General features: G+C 35.9%; 1 protein-coding gene across 3 annotated transcripts in view; it reads left to right on the top strand.

Annotated features, from left to right (window-relative positions):
- Positions 1-23,792, top strand: part of CSGALNACT2 (chondroitin sulfate N-acetylgalactosaminyltransferase 2) — a 49,870-nt gene that overhangs the window by 3,721 nt on the left and 22,357 nt on the right. For 2 of the 3 annotated variants that reach the window (XM_059900301.1, XM_059900302.1), the window contains exons 2-5: positions 17,853-18,787; positions 20,978-21,194; positions 22,496-22,597; positions 23,474-23,565. In XM_059900301.1, coding sequence (XP_059756284.1) covers positions 18,127-18,787; positions 20,978-21,194; positions 22,496-22,597; positions 23,474-23,534 — 1,041 coding nt within the window. In that variant the 5' untranslated portion in view covers positions 17,853-18,126 and the 3' untranslated portion in view covers positions 23,535-23,565. The remainder of the gene's footprint in view (positions 1-17,852; positions 18,788-20,977; positions 21,195-22,495; positions 22,598-23,473; positions 23,566-23,792) is intronic. The other variant, XM_059900300.1, reaches the window with a different exon arrangement.

Here is a 23,792-nt window from a genome sequence, read left to right on the forward strand (position 1 = left end):
GGGAAAAAAAGAATAATAGTTTGTAACATGAAAATTATATGAAGTTCAGATTTCAGTGTCCATTGGAACACACATGTGCCATTCATTTACGCATTTTCTATGGCTTCTTTTGTGCTACAAGGCAGAGTTAATTGGTTGTGATATTTGCTACTTGACCCTTTACCTAAAATGTTTGCTAACCCCCGATTTAGAGGCCAGAAATAGACTTCCATATATATAGGAATTTTGCTTATGATTAAAGTGGCATTTCAAATTAGAGTCAAGAGCATGGATTGTTTAATAAGTGGTAAGAATTGACTATCTATTTGAGGAAATACATTTTATAGTAGGATTATTTCTGGTAGGGAAGCCAAAATTGAGAAGTAATACAGGAAAAGCTTGATAGGTTTAACCATTAACAACAACAAAACAAAACTTTGAGTAATGGGAAATAATACCTAAAACTTATTGAACACTTAATACTTGTCATGTTTTACTTAGTTAATTGTTACAATAATACTCCAAGGTAGGTGCTATAACTGTACCCACTTAACAGGTGAGAAAACTGAAACTTATTAAGGAACTTGTCTGTGTTGATGAGTTAGAAAGTGGTCGAGCAGATAATGTGAACTTAGGCTATCTGGCTCCCAAGACTATTATACAGACAAAAACTGAAAGAATTATTTGTAATTTGTTAACACCATTGTATAGATATTATCTATGTCAGCACATCTGGATCTACCTCATTCCTTTTAGATAGACATTCTATTGTATAAATGTCTGCAGTTTACTGAACCTTTCCCCTACTGATGGATAAAGTTGCTTTTATTTTTATTTAGCTGTTACATATAACACTAGTACACATCTTATGCATGTGACTTTATATACTAGTATGAATATTTCTGTAGCTTAGAATCTTAAAAGTGGAATTGCAAATTGTTGCACTAAAGGGCATGTGCATTTAAATCAAATTTGTCCTCCAAAAAATAAGAGTGTGTGTGTGTGTGTGTGTGTGTGTGTGTGTGTGTGTAGTTTTAGTTTATCGTTCATCAGAGGAATTGTAACATCTTGGAAAGAACCTTGGCAATCCAAGCAAGTGATTTCTTTTTACAGACGAAGCCCAGAAAGGTTAAGTATTATGCTCAAGATTACATAGCTATTAAGTAGCTATGACACTTGACTCTGTTTTTACTGTGCCACAGACTGCCTTTGGCACAATTTTCTGCTTTATTTATAAAGATATGGGTATTACTCCCATTTGTTTTGCTGAAATCCATGTACCATAAATTTAGTTTTCCCTGGAAACACTTGTCAAAACGATCCATCTGATGTTACTTGTTCTTGGCACCCAACACAGTGGCTGTCTTAGTCAGTTTGGGCAGTTATAACAAAGTACCATAGACTGAGTGGCTTATAAACAACAAATATATTTCTCAAGTCTGAGATCAGGGTGCCAGCGTAGTTGGGTTCTGGTGAGGATCCTCTTCCAGGTTGTAGACTGCCAACTTCTTGTATCTTCACAAGGCAGAAAGAGGGCTACTTAATTCTCTGGGGTCTCTCTCATAAGGACACTAATCCCATTCAGGAGGGCTCCACCCTCATGAACTGATTACCTCCCAAAGGCCCTACCACCTAATACTTCCATATTAGAGGTTAGGATTTCAGCATACGAATTTGCTGGTGAGGGGGGGAATATTCTATTCATTGCAGTGCCTGACATACAGTAGGTACTCAAATATTTGTTGAATGCACGCTGCCTTTTGGTGATCAGTATTTCTAAATATTTACAAAGTATTCATTCAATGACCTTAAAGAATCCATGTATCATTTTAATATTCATCAGTTGCTCAAGAAGTAAAAAGTTCTAATTCCCTCCCTTACATGTGTTTGTACTTCATAATGTTTTAGTTTAGTCTGCTGACAGAGGTTTTGTTTTCCTAATAATTTTTGTGACTTTTTGTTGTTTAAAAAGTGAACTCAAAATTATACATTTAGTATTTGAAAACTTTAGAAATTGTTCAGAAAATTTAGGAAGATTATACAGACTAGAACGTTGAAAATAAATAGATTCAGATTCAAATGGGTTGCTTGTATTTTGCAGAAGGCAGTAGGCTACTCTTATTGCAGAAGTTAGTTTGGCACACTGCAGTGTAAGCATCCTGGAAGTGATTATGAAATGTTTATTGGTAGTTTCATAAGATTATAGAATCAAATGTTTGAGTAGAAACTGGTTAAAGGTCATATTATTTAGGGATCATTACTGTAGAATGAACTATCTTTAATACTCTTTTGTTTTCTTAGAAGCACAAGGCAAATAGAAAAGATGTAACAAGACTTTCAGAGTAATCTCAGTACTACTTTTCTGGGGGCCGGGGCCTGGTGTATGCTTCGTTTTGTTTTTTTAAATCCAGATTTGTAGTCAACAAATCTTCATATTTGTCTTAATGAACAAAATGGAGTTTACTTACAAATGCCTCTTTGGCACTACTAAACAGCTTCATTGAGGTATAATTGACTTACAATAAACTACACATGTTTAAAGTATAAAATTTGATAATTTGAACATACTGTATATACCTGAAATCATCACCACAATCAAAATGATGGACAAATCCATCACTCCCAAAAGTTTCTTTGTGCCCTTTTATAATTTCTTCCTGGTACGACCTTCCCTGCCCTCGCCCCATTCCAGGCAACCAGTGACTCCTCTGCTTTCTGTCACTACAAATTACCTTATGTTTTCTAGAATTTATATAAATGGAATCATACTCTTTCATTGTACTCCTTTCTTGTTGGGCTTCTATTATTGAGATTCACCCATATTGAAACATGTATCAGTAGTTTATTCCTTTTTATTGCTGAGCTGTGTTCCATTGTATGGCTGTATTAGTTTGTTTATCCATTCACTTGTTAATGGACATTTGAGTTATTTCTAGTTTTTGGCTGTTTCATATAAAGCTGTTATGAACATTTGTGTATAAGTCTTTGTATGGACATACGCTTTCATTTCTCTTGGTTAAATATCTAGGAATGGAATGGCTCAATCAAGCGATAGGCTTATATTTAACTTGTTAAGAAACTGTGAAACCATCTCACATTACCACCAGCAGTGTATTAAAGTTCTAGTTCCTCCACATTGTCACCAACATATCAATCTTTTTAATTTTAGCCCATCTAAGATTAGCCATTGTGGTGTCTCATTTTGGTTTGAATTTGCATTTCCCTGATGGCTAACAGTGTTGAGTATTTTTTTTCATGTGCTTATTTGAAGTGTTTCTTCAAATCTTTTGCCAATTTTTGATTGTGTTTGTTTTGTTATTATTGCATTTTGATATTTTTAAAAATAGATTCTGAATACAGGTCTTTTATCATATATATGCTTTGCTCATATTTTCTCCTGGCCTGTCACTTGTTTTTCCATTCCCTTTATAGTGTTCTTCAAAGAGCACATATTTTGATGAAGTCCAGTTTATCAGTTATGCTGTTAGTGTCATATCAAAGAAATCTTTGCCTAATTCAAGTTCACAGAGATTTTCTCTTATGCTTCTAGTTTTATATTTTAAGGTTTTCGTTTAGATCTATGATTCATTTTGTGATTTTTTTAAATTGAAGTACAGTTGACTTAAAGTATTAGTTTCAGGTGTATGACATAATGATTCAATATTTTTATAGGTTATACTCCATTTAAAGTTATAAAATATTAACTATGTTCCCTGTGCTGTGCATTACATCCTTGTATCTTATTTACTTTAAACCTAGTAGTTCGTACCTCTTAACCCCCTTCCCCTATTATGCCCTTCTCCCCTATAATTCATTTTAAATTATATCCTAGTGCATATGAAGCGGTATCTCATTGTAGTTTTCATTTGCATTTCCCTATTGGTTTATGATGTTGACCATATTTTCATATGCTTATAGGCTTAATCTTTAGAAAAATGTCTATTCATGCCTTTTCATTGGGTTATTAATTTTTTTAATATTGAGTTGTAAGAGTTCTTTATATATTCTAGATGCATCTTATATATTCTAGATGCATCTTATATATTCTATATATATATACTTACATATTCTGTTATATTTCCTAGTAGATATATGGTTTACAAATATTTTCTCCCATCCTTTTCACTTTCTTGATGATACACTTTACAACACAAAAGTTTTTAATTTTAATGAAGTCTAATTTATATATTTGGTCTTTGGTATTTTGGTGTCATAGATCTAAGAAACCATTGCCTAATCCAAGGTTACAAAGATTTACATTTATGTTTTGTTTATAAGTGTATAGCTTTATAGTTTTAACTCTTACATTTAGATCTTTGACCCATTTTGAGTTAACTTTTGACTGTAGGGTGAGGTAGAGATTCAGTTTCGTTCTCTTGCTTGTGAGTATCCAGGTATCCTAGCACCATTTATTGAAAAGACTGTTCTTTTCCCATTGAGTTACCTTGCCACCCTTGTTGAAAATCACTTGACTTAATGTGAAGGTTTACTTCTGGATCCTAAATTCTATCCCATTGATCCATATGTCTAGTCTTAGGCTAGTTCCATGCTATCTTGATTACTGTAGCTTTGAAGTAAGTTTTGAAATGGGAAAGTTGAGTCCTCCAATTTTGTTATTCTTTCTCAGTACAGTTTTGGCTATTCTGGGTTCCTTGAATTTCCATGAGTTTAGGATAAGCTTGTCAATTTCTGTAAAGCTGGGAATCTGAAGAGGATTGTGTTGAATCTGTAAATCAATTTTGAGAGTATTGCCATCTTAATAATATCAAGTCTTCCAGTCAGTGAGCATCAGTATCTTTCCACTTATTTAAATCTTTAATTTCTTTTAACAGTGTATTGTAGTTTTCAGAATACAAGTCTTGTACTTCTTTTTTTTTTTAGTTGAAGTATAGTGGATTGACAATGTTGTGCTAATTTCTGCTGTACAGCAAAGTGACTCAGTTATACAAACATATACATTCTTTTTTTATATTCTTTTCCATTATGGTTTGTCCCAGGAGATTGGATATAGACATAGTTCCCTGTGCTATTCAGTAGGACCTTGTTGTTTATCCATTCTACATGTAATAGTTTGCATCTACTAACCTCAAACTCCCAGTTCATCCCTCTCCCTCCCCCCTCTCCCGTGGCAACCACAAGTCTGTTCTCTATGTCAGTGAGTCTCTTTCTGTTTTGTAGATAGCTTCAGTTGTGCCATGTTTTAGATTCCACATGTAAGTGATATCATATGGTATTTGTCTCTTTCTGACTTCACTTAGTATGATAATCTCTAGTTGCATTCATGTTGCTGCAAATGACATTATTTCATTCTTTTTTATGGCTGAGTGGTAGTATTCCATTGTATATATGTACCACATCTACTTTATCCATTCATCTGTCGATGGACATTGAGGTTGTTTCCATGTCTTGGCTATTGTGAACAGTGCTGCTATGAACATAGGGGTGCATGTATCTTTTTGAATTGTAGTTTTATCTGGGTGTATGCCCAGGAGTGCGATTGCTGGGTCATATGGTAATTCTGTTTTTAGTTTTCTGAGGAACCTCCATACTGTTTTCCACAGTGGCTGCACCAACTTACATTCCCGCCAACAGTGTAGGAGAGGTCCCTTTTCTCCACACCCTCTCCAACATTTGTTATTTGTAGACTTTTTAATGATGGCCATTCTGACTGGTGTGAGTTGGCACCTCATTGTAGTTTTGATTTGCGTTTCTCTAATAATTAGCGATGTTGAGCATCTTTTCATGTGCCTGCTGGCCATCTGTATATCTCCTTTGGAGAAATGTCTGTTAAGGTCTTCTGCCCATTTTTCAATTGGGTTGTTTGTTTTTTTGTTGTTGTTGAGTTGTATAAGCTGTTTGTATATTTTGGAGATTAAGCCCTTGTCAGTCGCATCATTTGCACATATTTTCTCCCAGTACTCGGTAGGTTGTCTTTTTTTTTTTTATGGTTTCCTTTGCTGTGCAAAAGCTTGTAAGTTTAATTAGGTCCTGTTTGTTTGGTTTAGTTTTCATTTCTATTGCCTTGGGAGACTGACTTAAGAAAACATTGGTACGATTTATGTCAGAGAATGTTTTGCCCATGCTGTCTTCTAGGAGTTTTATGGTGTCATGTCTTATGTTTAAGTCTTTAAGCCATTTTGAGTTTATTTTTCTGCATAGTATGAGGGGTGTTTTAACTTCATTGGTTTACATGCAGCTGTCCAACTTTCCTAGTACCACTTGCTGAAGAGACTTTTTCCTATTTTATGTTCTTGCCACCTTTGTTGAAGATTAATTGACTGTAGGTGTGTGGGTTTATTTCTGGACTCTCTTTTCTGTTCCATTGCTCCATATGTTGTGTTTTTGTATGAATACCACACTGTTTTGATTATTGTAGCTTTGTAGTATTGTCTGAAGTCTGGGAGAGTTATGCCTCCTGCTTTTTTTTTTCCCCTCAGGATTGCTTTGGCAATTCTGGGTCTTTTATGGTTCCATATAAATTTTTGAGCATGGGAAATTTTGCTATTTCTTGGAATCATCTTTAATTTCCTTTATTAATGTTTTATACTTCTCAGAGTATAAGTCTTTCAGTTCCTTGGTCAGGTTTATTCCTAGGTATTTTATTTTTTTTGGTGTGATTTTAAAAGTTTTTTTTTTTTTTTACGTTCCCTTTCTGGTATTTCATTGTTAGTGTAAAGAAATGCAACCAATTTCTGAATGTTAATCTTGTATCCTGGTACTTTGCTGAATTCATTTATTAGATATAGTAGTTTTTGTGTGGAGTCCTTAGGGCTTTCTATATATAGTATCATGTTATCTGCATATAGTGACAATTTTACCTCTTCCCTTCCGATTTGGATACCTTTTACGGTAAGTCCCCTACATACAAACCTTCAAGTTGCGAGCTTCCAAAGATTCAAATGTGCATTCACATGTCTAATCACGTAAGTTAGTTCTGTTTGAGGAGGCACTGTTAGTTTTTGAGGCAGAGGACCTGGACGTAGAACGGTACACAAAGGTTGCAGCAGCCATTCAGAATACAATCCAGTGCTACTGTGTCTTCTATGACAAGAAAAAAAGAGCTACTACCCAGATATCACTGGATCTTTTTTTTAAGAGGTTAGATAGAATTGAATCCAGCAAGGAACCAGAACCTGTGCCACCAACGTCAGGCATGAGTGAAATTGCAGCTTGCCCTCCATCTCCTATTGCTGATGATCCTTCAGCTCTACCATATCCCACCTCCTCTCCCTCCTCCAGTCAGTAACTCTTCTTGCCTGTTCACTCGATGCCAGCCCCTATATGCCAGCTGTTTTACTACTGTACTTTTCCAGGTACTGTACTGTAAGATTAAAAATGTTTTATTTTTTGTGTTTGTTATGTATTATTTGTGTGAAAAGTATTATAAACCTATTACAGTGCAGTACTATATAGATGATTGTGTTAGTTGGGTACCTAGGCTAACTTTGTTGGACTTATGAACAAGTTGGACTTACGAACATGCTCTCGTAATGGAACTCATTCGTATATAGTGGACTTACTGTATTTCTTTTTCTTGTCTGATTGGTGTGGCTAGGCCTTCCAATACTATGTTGAAAAGAAGTGGTGAGAGTGGGCATCCTTGTCTTGTTCCAGATTTTAGTGGGAAGACTTTCAGCATTTCAATATTGAGTATTATATTGGCTGTGGGTTTGTTATAAACGGCTTTTATTATGTGGAGATATGTTCCCTCTGTACCCGCTTTAGTAAGAGATTTATCGTGAATGGATGTTGAATTTTGTCAAATGCTTTTTCTGCATCTGTTGAGATGATTGTGTCGTTTTTGACTTTTCTTTTGTAATGTGGTGTATTACATTGATTGATTTGCATGTGTTGACCCATTCTTGTGAACTTGGGATGAATCCCACTTGGTGGTGGTGTATGATCTTTTTTATGTGTTGTTGGATTCAGTTTGCTAATATTTTGTTGAGAATTTTTGCATCTATATTTATCAAAGATATTGGCTTATAACTTTCTTTTTTGGTGGTATCTCTGTCTGGTTTTGATATCAGGGTGATGGTGGCTTCATAGAATGTCTTTGGGAGTGTTCCCTCCTCTTCAGTCTTGTGGAAGAGTTTGAGAAGGATCGATATAAGTTCTTTGTATGTTTGGTGGAATTCGCCTGTGAAGCCATCTGTTCCTGGACTTTTGTTTGTAGGGAGTTTTTTTTTTTATTACTATTACAGATTCTATTTCACTGCTAGTGATTGGACTGTTCAAATTTTCTATTTCTTCTTGATTCAGTTTTGGTGGGCTGTATGTTTCTAGAAAGTTGTCCATTTCTTGTAGGCTGTCAAATTTGTTGGCATATAATTGTTCATGGTATTTTCTTATGGCTTTTTATATTTCTGTGGTGTTGGTTGAGATTTCTCCTTTTTCATTTCTTACTTTGTTTATTTGGGTTCTCCCTCTTTTCTTCTTGGTGGTCCTGGCCAGAGGTTTGTCAATTTTGTTTGTCCTTTCAAAGAACCAGCTCTTGGTTTTAGTGATATTTTCTATTTTTTTTTAAATCTCTATTTTATTTATTTCCTCCCTGATCTTTATTATTTCCTTCCTTCTGCTGACTTTAGGTTTCATTTGTTCTTCTTTTTCTAATTCTTTTAGGTGGTAGGTTAGGTTGTTTTCTTGAAATTTTTCTTGTTTTTTGAGGAAGGCCTGTATCACTGTCAACTTCCCTCGAAGAACTGCTTTTCCTGTATCCCATAGGTTTTGTATGGTTGTGTTTTTATTGTTGTTTGTCTCAAGGTATTTTTAAATTTCCTTTCTGATTTCCTTGTTGACCCATTGGTTTTTTAGTAGCATGTTGCTTAGTCTCCATGTAATCATTTTTTTTTTTTCATTTCTTTTCCTGTGGTTGATTTCTAGTTTCATGCTGTTGTGGTCAGAGAGGATGCTTGAAATAATTTCTGTACTCTTAAATTGGTTGAGGTTAATTTTGTGCCCTAGTATGTGGTCAGTCCTAGAGAATGTTCCATGTGCACTTGGAAAGAATGTGTTCTGTTTTTTTTTTTTTTTTCCAGATGTAATGTCCTGAAAATATCAATTAAGTCTAACTGTTCTGTTGTATCATTTAGGATCTCTGTTGCCTTACTGATTTTCTGTTTAGAAGATCTGTCCATTGATGTGAGTGAGGTGTTAAAGTCTCCTAATATTATTGTATTCCCATCAGTTTCTCCCTTTATGTCTGTTAGTGTTTGTTTTATGTATTTGGATGCTCTTATATTAGGTGCATATATGTTGACCAGCGTAAAATCTTCTTCTTGTACTGATCCTTTTATCATTATATAGTTTCCTTCTTTATCTTTCTTTATGGCCTTTGTTTGGAAGTATTTTGTCTGATACGAGTATTGCAACTGCAGCTTTCTTGTCATTTCTGTTTGCATGAAATATCTTTTTCCATCTCCTCACTTTCAATCTGTGTGTGTCCTTTTCTCTAAGGTGGGTCTCTTGTAGGCAGCAGCATATTGTAGGCTCTTGTTTTTTTACCCAGTTTGCCACTCTGTCTTTTGATTGGAGCATTCAGTCCATTGACATTTAAGGTAATTATTGATACATATATATTTATTGCCATTTTAAACCTTGTTTTCCAGTTGATTCTATGTTTTTTCTTTGTTCCTTTTTCTTTTTGTGGTTTGATGATTTCCTTTTATTTTATGCTTGTGTTCTTTTTGTTTTTTGTGAATCTGTTGTATGTTTTTGATTTGTGGTTGCCCTGTTTTTCAAGTATGTTAACCCCTTCCTATATCTGCTTGCTTTAGATTGATAGTCATATAGGCTCTAACACATTCTAAAAAAAAGAATCTACATTTTCTTACTCTCCTTCCCCACATTTTATGATTTTGATGTCCTTTTTTACATCTTCACGTTTATCCTTTTGCTGTTCCTTGTGTTTATCATCGCTTTCACAAACAGGTTTTTTCTTTTTCTTTTTGCTCTGTATACCGGCTAATTTAAGTGATTTACTTTCCAGTTGTGATTTCCTCCTTCCTATATCTTCCTGCTTCTTTTCTGTTTAGAGAAGACCTTTCAATATTTCTTTTAGGATAGGTTTAGTATTGCTGTATTCTTTTAGTTTTTGCTTATTTGAGAAATTCTTTATTTCTACTCTGTTCTAAATGATGACCTTGCTGGGTAGAGTATTCTAGGTTGCAGATATTTCCCTTTCAAGACTTTGAATGTATTTTGCCACTCCCTTCTGGCTGCAACGTTTCTTTAGAGAAATTAGCTGGTAACCTTATGGGGATTCCCTTGTAATTAACTCTGTTTTTCTCTCGCCTTTAGAATCCTCTTTTTACCTTTAACTTTTGCCGTTTTTATTATAATATGTCTTGGTGTAGGTCTGTTCGGGTTCACCTTGTTTGGGACCCTCTGTGCTTCCTGCACATATCTGTTTCCTTCTTTAGGTTTGGGAAGTTTTCAGCCATAATTTCTTCAAATACATTTTCAATCCCCTTTTTTCTTTGTTCTCCTTCTGGAATCCCTACTATGTGTAGATTGGCACACTTTATGTTATTCCACAGGTCTCTTATATTACTTTCATGGTTTTTTTTTTCATTTGGCTTTCTGTCTGTTGTTTTGTTTTGTTTTGTTTTTTAATTATTTATTTATTTATTTATTTATTTTTGGCTGTGTTGGGTCTTCGTTTCTGTGCGTGGGCTTTCTCAAGTTGTGGCAAGTGGGGGCCGTTCTTCATCGCGGTGCGCGGGCCTCTCACTGTCGTGGCCTCTCTTGTTGAGGAGCACAAGCTCCAGGCGCGCGGGCTCAGTAGTTGTGGCTCACGGGCCTAGTTGCTCCGTGGCATGTGGGATCTTCCCAGACCAGGGCTCGAACCCATGTCCCCTGCATTGGCAGGCAGATTCTCAACCACTGCGCCACCAGGGAAGCCCGTGTCTGTTGTTTTGATTGGGTTATTTCCATTATTCTATCTTCCAGATCACATATTCTTTCTTCTGCATTATTCATTCTGCTATTCGTTGCCTTTAGCTCAACTTTCATCTCAGCAAATGCATTTTCCAATTTTTCTTGTCTCCTCCTTATAATTTCTAGTTCCTTTTTACAGTAATCTTCATTTCTGTTGATACCCTTTCTTAATTTCTTCAGTTTTTTGATTACCTCCTTTTTGAACTCGGTGTCTGTTAGACTAAAGAGGTCTGTTTCATTGTTTGTTCCTTCAGGGGAATTCTCTGGGTCTTTTAACTGGGAGTGATTCCTCTGCTTCTTCATTTTGCTTATATTTTTCTTACTCTGTGAGTTTAAGAGAAACAATTATCTACTGTAGTCTTGGAGGGCTATTTATATGCGGGTGTGTCCCTGTGTAGCTTGTGTTTAATATTTTTTTGGCTTGAGGGCTGTTTTTGGTTTGGATGCTTGCCGTCTCTTTGCTCAGCATGTGCTGCCCATTATCCCCTTGATAGGGGGGTGTGCAGGTGCATAGCCCACACATGCTCCCAGGGAGGTGGAGGCAGTAACCAGCGTCCACTTGCAGGACCCTTGCCAGTGGCAATGGTCTGCGCCCACTTCTGGAGTCAGAGATGGCAGCAGTGGCTCGTGCCCAGTCCTGGAGCTTGTGTAGGAGGTGTCCTGCCACCAGAGAGCATGTGTGGAGAAAGAAGCTCCTACAGCCATCCCACCTCCTCCTCATGCGCCCCAACGATGGCGCCTTGCCTCTCTGGCAGGACCAGGCTTCTTCCCTTACTCTTTGAGTTGTGGCACACAACACCCTAGCCCCCTCAGGCTGTCTCCATGCAACCAGCCCCAGTATTCTCACCAGGTCTGACCTCTAAAGCCCAAGCCTCAGCACCCAGCCCCCACCCACCCCAGCGGACGAATGACAAGCCTCTCAGGCTGGGGAGTGCTGGGTGGTGGCCCCGACCATCTGTGCAGGTCTCTCTCCACTTTGCCCTTGCAAACAGGTTGCTACGCTCTCCTCCAAGGCTCTGAAGCTCCCCCTCTGTGCTGGATGATTTCCCCACCAGTAAGGGGACTTCGCAGTGTGCAGAAACTTTTCCTCTTTCACAGCTCCCTGCCAGGGGCACAGGTCCCATCCTGATTCCTTTCTTTCTTTTTTTTTTTTTTTTTCTTTTTTCTTATGTCCCACCCAGTTACGTGGAGATTTTCTTGCCCTTTTGGAAGTTTGAGGTCTTCTGCCAGTGTTCAGTAGATGTTCTGTGCGAATTGTTCCACATGTAGATGTATTTTTGATGTATTTGTGGGAGGAGGTGAGCTCCACATCCTACTCCTCTGCCATCTTGATCTGATCTTTGTACTTCTTTTGTTAAAATTATTCCTAAGCACTTTTATTCTTTTTGGTGTAAACAAATTGTTTTCATAATTTTATTTTCAGATTGTTCATTGCTGGTATATAGAAATGCAGTTGATTTTTGTGTATTGATCTTGTATCCTGAGTTCCTAATTTCTTAGGATTTTCTTTATGCAAGATCACATCATCTGCAAATAGAGATAGTCCTCTTTTTTTTCAATTCAGATGTCTTTTATTTTGTTTTCTTGCCTAATTGCCCTGACTAGAACATCCTCCAATACAATGTTTAATAGAAGTGATGAGAGCAGACATCCTTTTCTTATTCCTGATCTTAGGGGGAAAGCATGCAGTCTTTCACCATTAAATATGAAGTTAGCTGTGAGTTTTTTATATATGCCCTTTATCAGGTTGAGGAAGTTGCCTTCTATTCCTCATTTGTTGGGTGGTTTTATCAGGAAGTGGTGCTGGATTTTGTGAAATGTTTTTTCTGTGTCTATTGATACAATCATATGGGTTTTGTCCTTTATTCTATCGATGTGGTGTATTGCATTAATTGATTTTCAGATGGTAAATTCACCTTGCATTTTTGGGATAAATCACACTTGGTCATGGTGTTTTGTGTTGATAGATTTAGTGTGCTAACATTTTGTTGAGGATTTTTGTGTCTATATTCATAAGGAATATTGGTCTGTAGTTTTCTTTTGATATCTTTATCTGGTTTTAGTAGCACAACAATACTGGCCTAAATGAGTTGGGAGGTATTCCCTCTGTTTTTTGGAAGAGTTTGTGAAGCATTGGTATTAATTCTTATTAATTCTTGGTTTGAATTCACTGGTAAAACCATCTGATTCTGGACTTTTCTTTGTGGGTAGTTTTTTGATTACTAATTGAGTCTCATTATAAGTCTATTCATATTTACTATTTCTCCTTGAGTCAGTTACAGTAGTTTGTATCTTTCTAGGAATTTGTCCATTTCATTCAGTTATATTTGAAAGCAATTTAAATAATAACAGAAATCTTGGGGAATTCCCTGGCAGTCCAGTGGTTAGGACTCAGCACTTTCACTGCCGTGGCCCGGGTTCAATCCCTGGTCCTAGAACTAACATCCCACAAGCCGCGCAGTGTCGCCAAAACAAAAAGAAAGACATATTGTAATTATCCATGTAGTTAACATTTCTGGTTTCTTCATTGCTTTGTGTAGATCCATATTTCCATCTGCTAACATTTTCCTTCTGCCTAAAGGACTTGTAGTGAAGGTCTGATGATGATGAATTCTTTTAGCTTTTTAATGTCTAAAAAAAAGTTTTTTGTCTTTGTTCTTGAATACTTTTTCTGAATGTAGAATTCTAGGTAGACGTATTTTTCCTTTCAGTTCTTTAAAGACATTGCTCCATTCTCTTTGTCTTTTGTTTTTGTATGATGTGTTTTTTTTCCTTTGGCCACTTTTAAGATTTTCTGTTTATCGTAGGATTTGTGCAGTTTGATTATCATGAGCTTTGCTTTAGTTTTCTTTGTGGCTCTTGTATTTGGTATTCGTTGAGCTTTTTGGATCTATGTGTTGATAGTTCATCAAATTTGGAAAATTTTCAGCCTTATTTCTTTCAATATTTCCCCTAGCCCCCTCCCCCTTGTTTGGAGACTGTAATTACATATATATTAGGCTGCTTGAAGTTGTCACACAGCTTACCAGGTGCTCTATTCATGTTTTTCATTATTTTTTCCCTCTACATTTTGAATAATTTCTGTTGCTATATGTTCAATTCATTAATATTTTGTTCTGAAATATCTGCTGTTAATCCCATTCAGTATATTTTTCGTCTCAGAAATTGATGTTTTCATCTCCTTAGTTCAATTTGGATCTTTTTTTTAATGTCGTCTGTGTGTCTCCCTATCTTTTTGGACATGAATATCTTTTTAAATACAGTTATAATAACTGTTTTAATGTCCTTTTCTGTGAATTCCAGCATCTGTGTCATTTCTAGGTCAGTTTCAATCATTAATTTTTTCATTATGGGTCGTGTTTTTCTTTTTTTTTGTATGCCTGATCGTTTTTGTTTGGAGGGCAAACATTTTGAATTTTACTGGATGCTGGATATTTTTATATTCCTATAAATATTTGTGAGGCTTGTTGTACAGTTATATGGAAACTTTTCAGGTCTTGCTTTTAAGGTTTGTTGGCAGGATCAGGCCGATGTTTAGTCTAGAGCTAATTATTTCCCACTACTGAGGCAAGACCTTTTTGAGTACTCTACCCAATGTCCCATGAATTTTGAGGTTTTCCAGTTTGTCTGGTGGGAACAGTCACTATTCTTGACCCTGTTTGAATGCCGAGTTCTGTGTCTTCTAATTTTTTGTGTACTTCTGTCCTTAGCCTCAGTTAGTTTCTTCATATGCCTGCCCTTATCAGTGCTCTGCTGCACACCCAAAGGGTGTCCTCTTGAGATCTCTGGAGTTCTCTCCCTGTCCAGCTCTCTCCTCTGGTACTATATCCTTTGAACCTAGCTGCCTTGGTCTCCTCAGACTGTCAGCTCCACCTCATCAACTCAGGGAGTTACCTGGGCTCTACTTAGGAGGGGACTCCCTGTGCTATGGCCTGGAAACTAAGGCAGAAAGCTGTGCAATCACTTGTTTTTTGTTCCTCCAAGGATCAGTGTACTTTATTACCTAATGTTCAGTATCTTGAAAATCATTGTTTCATATATTGGGGTTTGTGGGTTTTTTTAATTGATTTTGTTTGTTTTTAGTTGTTTCCAGTGTGAGAGTAAATCTGGTCCATGTTACTTGATCTTGGCTATAAGAGGAAGTCTCTTTAGTCTGTTTTAGAGTTTAAGAATTGATGGCTCCTAACGTTTCTTTCTACTCTGAGCTCCTTGATTTTGTTTTACATATCTTTGACAGCTCAATTGCCCATTTCCACAGTATCCCATTCTCTCCTCAGAACACTTAACTATCTGCTGTTGGTGCTTGGAAGGTTGCTTGGGATTAACTCTGGGTTATGAATGAACCTGGTTTATCATACAAACAGACTACAAAGAATGATGGCAGTCAAGGTGTAACAGCAGAAAATGGGTGTGTTCTCTAATACTATTCTTAACATATTTAGAGTTGTCATAATCTAGTTCTTTAGGATGTTGTTTAAGAGTTCCCTTCAGGGAACATAAAGGCAAATATGACTTTAATTGGAATCTTTTATGTTTAACAACCACAGAGCTATGCAACTAACATTTATATTCTAAAATAATTACAGGGACTTCCCTGGAGGTCCAGTGGTTAAAACTTCACCTTCCAATGCAGGGGGTGCGGGTTTGATCCCTGGTCGGGAAGCTAAGATCCCACATGCCTCATGGCCAAAAAACCAAAAAACATAAAACAGAAGCAATATTGTAACAAATTCAATAAAGAGTTTAAAAATGGTCCACATCAAAAAAATCTTCAAAGTAATTACAGCAACTTTTCTTTCATTTCAGTGTATAATATTCAACCGTAAGATATTCAGCTGTAAGATAAGCATGTAAGATATCTCAGACCTGTATTTTGCTTAAAGGAGGGAGAAAGAAGACCTTGGCTTTAATGCTGCCACTTAATAGTTATATAACCTCATTTAAATCTTTTCATTTCTGAACCTATTTTTCCTATACAAAAGAAGATACTAGCAACACTATTCTGAAAGGATGACATGGGAAATGTATTAAAATACCTTGTAAATCAGTATTTTTCAAGATTTTTGGATCACAACCCACTTATAAATACATTTTATGTGGATAGCTCATGCATATGTGTGTGTGTGTATTTGCAACACAAAATTTACTACTATATGTGATATGCACCAGTATTTCCTGTTCTATTTCACTGAAAAGTAAACCTTTGGTAGTGACCCATTAATGGGTGATATCTCACAGTTTAAAATACATTGTCTATATAAAGAAAAAAAACTATGAGGTACCATATTAATATAAGATTGACATACTTAGCTTATATGCTGTTAGTTCTGTTATCAAGTTCGAATATAGTATAGTTAAATATATATAACTTTATTAACTGATTCAAGATTATGTTCCCACATTTTTAGTTTTAATCTTTCTTTTCCCTATAAACGGGCTAGTAATAACTTATAGTTAAGAGATACCTCTGAGTTTTAACTTTTAAACAATGAAATTGAAGTGGTTTCTTATGCTAAGAATTACAGTTCTGAGACATGTTAAAGTCCTAGAACTAATACTAGCTTTGTTTTTTACTTAGTTTTCTTGATATGGTACCAATTTTTTTTTCCTATTTTTTTTATATCACTTAAAATAAATAAGATTTATAAGCAGTAAAACAGATGCCATCATAGTAAAACTTGTGAATTAAAATTTTAAGGATACTTGGTTATCTTTTGGTTAACTAAAGTAATAAATGGCTAAGGGTAGTTAAGTCCATTGATTGTGATCCACTAGCCAAAAGAAGTTCGAATCTATCCTACATTTTGTATAAGTATGTGCCACAAAAAACACATTGCAGCATTTTTCACAGAAGGCATCCAGGCTTTCCTAATCACCAAGAAACTGACGAGGGCTGATGTTCTCTAGTGACCTTCTTCCATAGGTTCTGCTGCACTGGTAGAAACCAACTCTTAAAAGCAGGCGGTAGTATCACATATTCTTCTTGACAAACCCTTCATTAGAATAGAAGTTCTCTCTGCAGTGGAGGCCTTCCCTGCTTCCTGTCTCCTAGGTTTAACCTTCTCTATTTCTAGAATTAAGGATCCTTAGTTTAGAAAGAAACATGGAAGAGCTCACATAGCTGGTTGTGGTATAAGCGATAGCATGTAATTTTGTAAATTTATAAACGGTTCTTGGATTTTCTTTCCCTGTAGATAAATATGTTCCTGTTTTTCTTTATATAGACTCCATACTTTCCAGAGTTGTAGGAAATCTGTTGCTGTGTAATACAGTGGAAAGAATTATGTGATCTAATGCTCAAATAATCTACTGGAGGACTTTGGATGTAAAAATGTTTCTTAGTGTGTTTTCCAGATGTCTGTGACCTTCTGAAATTGCTTTTCCTCCCAACTTAATTTTAAGGCTCTTAGATTGACTGAGTTGAGCTATAGAAATTAATGAAGTAGAATGCTTGAACTGAATAAACTGGAAGAAAATATCTCTCTCTAGAAAGCCATTAGCAACATAACAAAAACATTTTATAGAAACTCAGCTCCCAAATGGTGATATGTTATAGGTGGGAAATGGCGAGTTAATTGAAATATTATGTCAATAAAGAGTTATACGTGATGTAATTTTCAAATAGTTAGGGACCAATAGAATCTGTCTATTGTAACACAAACTATGCTAAACATAAGTTTAATGTTTCTTTGATTCATTCAGGTTATGGATGTGTAGATATTCTGGTTGAAAGTATTACATGTGATATTTTATTGTTTCATAAGGTATTTTTCTTAATACTTTCTCCCAGCGTTTACTGAATATTCTGTATTGTATTAGTGCCTCTCCTGGTGCTCTGTCTATGGTAGTCACATAGCTAAGTTTACTGAAGCTGTCAACAGTGTGATATACTTAAGGAAACAAAATTCTGATTGATTCTGATCTGTTTCTTTCAGAAAAATCACTACCCATGTCATGGATTTTATCTGATTGTGTAGATCAGATTTCCTTATTCTGGATATCACGGTAACAACATAAGAAATATGCATTATTTCTCATTTCTGCAAGTAGAATTCACTGCTGAAGGAAGAAATTTTTTAAGCTACAGCCAAATTCATTTTGGTACCTTTTATGGAAATCCTGATTTTGTTTTTACTTTTTTATAACCTTTCGCAAAAGGTATGAACAAGCAAAGAGCACATCTCATTAGGCAAGTCCACATTAATAAGAATGCCTAGAAGAGGATTGATTCTTCAGACCCGGACCCACTGGCTACTGTTGGGTCTCGCTTTACTCTGCAGTTTAATATTATTTTTGTACCTTCTGGAATGTGCCCCCCAGACTGATGGAAATGCATCTCTTCCCGGTATCGTTGGGGAAAATTATGGCAAAGAGTATTATCAAGCCCTCCTACAGGAGCAAGAAGAACATTATCAAACCAGAGCAACCAGTCTGAAACGCCAGATTGCCCAATTAAAACAAGAATTGCAAGAAATGAGTGAGAAGATGAGATCACTGCAAGAGAGAAAGAATGTAGGGGCTAATGGCATAGGCTATCAAGGCAACAAAGAGCAAGCACCTAGTGATCTTTTAGAGTTTCTTCATTCACAAATTGACAAAGCTGAAGTTAGCATAGGAGCCAAACTGCCTAGTGAGTATGGAGTCATTCCCTTTGAAAGTTTTACCTTAATGAAAGTATTCCAGTTGGAAATGGGTCTCACTCGCCATCCTGAGGAAAAACCAGTTAGAAAAGATAAGCGAGATGAATTGGTAGAAGTTATTGAAGCTGGCTTGGAGGTCATTAATAATCCTGATGAAGATGATGAACAGGAAGATGAGGATGGTCCCCTTGGAGAAAAACTGGTATTTAATGAAAATGACTTCATAGAAGGTAATGTGAAAACAGTGCTGGTCCATAGTTATGTTAGTATGACAAAATTCTGTTATTGTATGCTGTAATATGTCAGTCATTATCCACAGTATTAAAACATTTAAGTTTTTACCCACTAAATTCCACCAAGAATTTGAAGTGGCTTTTTAGAAAAAGTTATAGTGTGATCATGATAAAATAGAAAATAAGGACCAGGGAAATAGAATAAATCTAAGTTTATATAGCAAAATACTCCCCAAGTTGAAGGGCTCTTAGGGTTGTATATGTATTTGCGCGTATATGTATTTGCATTCATCTCTTAACTGGTCTTGATGTTCCTTTTTTATATTTTTTAAAATGTATGAACTAAGGCTCAAGATTTGAAAACCATTTGCTAAAGGAAAGAAAAAGAACCTAATTTAGATTAGTGATTGTTCTGTATTTTGAGTGGAGGAGAAACGCATGTCAGAACATCAAGAGACATACATAGTTTTGAAAAGCATATTTGGCATTTGGAAAAGTAAAGAAATAAACCTATTTTCCTAATACAGGCTGCAGAAAGGGCATAGGATTTTTATATGTCAAAATGGGACATGACTCAAAAGTTGAGGAACACTTGTATAAATTTAAGATATTTGCTGATTAATATAAATAGGAATAATTATAAATCCCAACCCGTCTCCATCTTAATACCCCCTGCTAGATATTTAATTGTAGACTTAAAACCATTTTGGATACAAATATGTCTTGAAAGTTCTCTTTGCTCGATTCTGTAAACAGTATACCACGTGTAGTTTTTTGTTTTTTTTTTTGACCCTAAATCATCATGGGTATCACTTGTTGTAATATAATATAATGCCTTGAGCCTTTGGAGGCCATCAGGGAGGGCCTTGTGCTTTTCTGTGGCATTTTAGCTGTCTTCTCCCTATAGCCACCTCTTTTTTCCCCTGTCACTTCCTGCAATTTTTGATGGGTTGTTTCTTTCAAAACGCTTGTAATTTTTCTGAAAGCTCAGCTTTTTGTCTTTTCACTGTATATGTTTGTAGCTTATGGCAGAATTGAAAGCTGCAGAGGAAATAAGATAACTAAGATACGTAAAATGTCTTCATGTCTGCCTAAAAAAGAAGGAACCTATGCCAGTTTTATATTCTGCAGCTTCTGCTTTTCTTACAACTCCTCGGATTCTGTCATTTACAGGATTTTTCTCTGCATGGAACACATTTTGTCCCTTGCTTTTCCTCCATTGTGCTACTTCCCTCATCAAAAAAAATAATTACTTACAATGATTTAGTAACTCCTGTTTCTCTACCAGACTTCAGCTTCGATGTCACTTCTTCTGGGAGGTGATCTCCAACCTGCAAGTTTAAGATAGCAGTACTTCTTAACTTCTACCCTGTGTCCCATCTCATAGCACTTGTCATAGTATATGGCATTGCCCATTTCCTGATTTGTAGTTCCTGATACACTGTAAGCCTCAGGAGGAGTGGGACCAGTCAATCTTGTTCACGATTTTATTTCCAGATATTGACTGACTCACACATCTATAGGTCTAACCTCTCTCCTGAGTGTCACTCTTAAAAACCAGATTGCCCAATAGACTTCCATACTTTATTCCCAAAGGTGTCTCATATCACCATGTTTAAATTTATACTGATTTTTCTTTGTCTGACATCATTCTATCCAGAGTCTTGTGTGTTTGCATGTGTATATCACTGTATTGTTATTTCTTTATTTTTCTGTCTTCCTCACTAGACTGACCCTTCCAAAAAACTGGGACCATGTAGCCCTCTTTATACCATCAGTGCCTGACACAAATGCACTCAATTCATTTTTGTTAAGCTGAACCAAGTAATAGATGATTTGACTCTCAGGTCCAGAATTTAATATTGCTAGAAGTAATTTCTTTATTTTAATCATTTGGTTTCTGTGTTGATAGGCTCTGCTATTAAAGTCATATATGAAAAGGAATCATTGTCATTTGGAGCATACTTTATGGGTTGAATAATATAGCAGAGTGGTGAACATTTTTTTAACCTCTCCTTTTAAAGAAACAGTTGTTGTTGACTGTACTGTGGGGATAAAATTTTCACAAATATATAAAAACCCTACAAGTCTGGTATCACACTTTTGATCTTTGAGTAAAATCAATAGTCATATTGAACTTGTAAACTTTGACATGGAGACATCTTTGTTCCTAACTCTTTCCTTTAGGTTATTATCGCACTGAGAGAGATAAGGGCACACTGTATGAACTCTTTTTTAAGAAAGCAGACCTTATGGAATATAGACATGTGACTCTCTTCCGCCCTTTTGGACCTCTCATGAAAGTGAAGAGCGAGATGATTGACATTACTAGATCAATTATTAATATCATTGTGCCGCTTGCTGAAAGAACTGAAGCATTTGCACAGTTTATGCAGAACTTCAGGTAACTCCCGGGGCTTAGTGATTTGACTGAGCACTCCTAAAAAAAAAAAAGCACATTTCATGCCATTTTATTTAATTTACCTTCACTGAGTATGATTACTTAGAATTACAGAACAATTTTTTAAGCTTTAGGGAACTTTATGTTTTGATATTCCCTTTTTTCTTAAGGCATGTATAGTATATTGCGTTATTGACAACTTGAACTGTGAAGTAAATTGAGGGTGACAACTATTAGAAACTAAATTTGATTACCTTTATAATTGTGTTTGAATTCACTTTAGGACAAGTTGAATTTTTAAAAATAACGTTATTGACGTGTAACTTACATACAATAAAATCGACATATTCCAAGGATAGAGGTTTCATGACTTTTGACAAATGTATACACCCATGTAACTGCCTCTCCAGTTAAGATATAGAACATTACTGTCTCCCCAGAAAATTCCCCGAGAACAATTTGAATTTCAAAATTGAAAGAAATTTTAGAAATACAAATATTCAAGTGAACGTGGGAGAATGTTATTCCATCTTGGGAAGCAGAGACTATAGCAGTTTTTAAAAGAATTTTTTTCTTTTTTTTAATCATTATTTTTAAATGCTGAAGCGTTAAAAAATTAACAACTACATATTAGGGTAACGGTTTGAGGAAAGTTTTACTTTTTTGTTTTAATTGGACAATTGTCATGTTTTTAATACTTCAATATGATAGTTTTAATTCTTTGTAGTCCCGATCTTTGTTCTCATTGAAGTTGTTGGATGTAAAAGTTAGTTAACACAGTTCTGTTGCAGAATATCTAGAAGGCATGCTTCCGAATGAGTTTTACGTTTTTGAAATTGCTTGCTTGAGATCTGATTTCCTAAAGCATTTTTTAATTGCCTTTCTTGGAATTACCTTCAGATGCTACATTATTCTTTACAGTTACTAATCTCAATCATGACAAATATTTACTCCTTGATGATAAGTATAATTTCTCTAATTAGCCAATCTGAAGACAAAGTAACTCTTGACCCCAAACTTGAGTTATTTATTTATTTGGTTTTGAACTGATTGAACTTATTTCCTTGAGTAGCTTATAATTTGCTTCTAAAGGCAATACCAAAGCAAAAGTTCCAAAAATGTTTTAAAATATGGCAAAATTCAGCAATATTGCCAGTTTTACATTTACTTAAAGCTTTGTGTGATTTCATTCTAAATGAGTAATGCTTCATTTGTTTTCTTGTTAAAGCTTCATGTGATTGCTTTCTGAATGAGTAGTGCCTCATATATTTTCCTGAATGAACTTTATTTTTCAATTCTGTTAGGGATGTATGTATTCATCAGGACAAGAGAATTCATCTCACAGTGGTGTATTTTGGTAAAGAAGGACTATCTAAAGTCAAGTCTATCCTAGAATCTGTCACAAGGTTGGTGAGCCATGTCCACATTGAAGTCCTTTATATATAATAATAGAAGAATGAGAATTTCAGATACTTAATGAATGAATAATTTTGAATAGCTGCTGTTAAAAGTTGGCTGAGCATGTGAGTGGTGGTGCTAGTAAGTTCCTCATTTCACCCCTAAGTTCACTCTAAATGACTCGTCTTCCCTTAACCTCTTAGACAGTGTGGCATGATTAGGGTGCTTTCACTCTGTGGCCCACTCACCTTGTATATATTTGCCTCTATTTATTCTTCCATTTCCTTCTTTTTGAACTCTTTCCCTTTTTCTAAATCTAATCCCTTCACTTTGATATCATCTCCTGAGCTTGTCTCTCTTGCTTGCCACCTTTCTTTCCTTCCATTTTCCTAAGTTCCTTCTCACCCTGCAAATGATGCTTAGGTCTCCCCTATCCTTAAGAGACCCCTACCTGACTCTACAGTACCCAGTAACTGCTATTAGGTTTCTGTCCTTTCACCTAAACCTCACAAAACAGTAGCTATCTAACCAAGCAACTCATATAGTACCTGGCACACAGTAGGTGCTCAGAGGTTTGAATGAATGAATTAGTAATTCCTTAATACTCCATTATTAATTCTGTAGCTTCTCAGCCTTTTCATCTCTAAGTTATGGGCCCAGAGTTATGACCTAACTGCCAAATTCAACCTTTTCTCTGTCATCCTCTTTGCTTTCTTACATTTGATACCTAACCAGTACTTCCTTCTTGAACCTCTCCTCTGATGTTTGTAAAATGTAAATATTTTGTAAATGTAGATATGTTATAATGTAAGATATTAGGTTGATTGACTTTTCTGACCACATCAACTCTGTATCCTTTACTTGCTTCTTTACCTTTCTGCTAGTTGTGGCCATTCCCTAAGAGTCCAGCTTTGGCCGGCCATTCTTCTCGAATCGTTCAACTAACATTCATTGAGTCCCACCGACTATGTTCCAGGTACACTGCTCGGGAGTCTAACTGGGGTGGTTGGGATAGGACTGGGCACAGAGGAGGGAGTTGCAGTCCCTGCCCCAGAGGGACTCTCACAGCACTGGAGTATGAAAAACAAACATTGTCTTCTCCTCCGCCTTCACTGGCTCCTCCTCCTGATGGCCCTCTCTCAGTTCAGACGAAGGTTCTCATGATTCCCTGGGCTTGATGTCTGAGGGCCACCGTCTTTCACT

This window comes from Balaenoptera ricei, chromosome 16, assembly GCF_028023285.1.
Source record: "Balaenoptera ricei isolate mBalRic1 chromosome 16, mBalRic1.hap2, whole genome shotgun sequence".
Taxonomy (NCBI): Eukaryota; Metazoa; Chordata; class Mammalia; order Artiodactyla; family Balaenopteridae; genus Balaenoptera; species Balaenoptera ricei.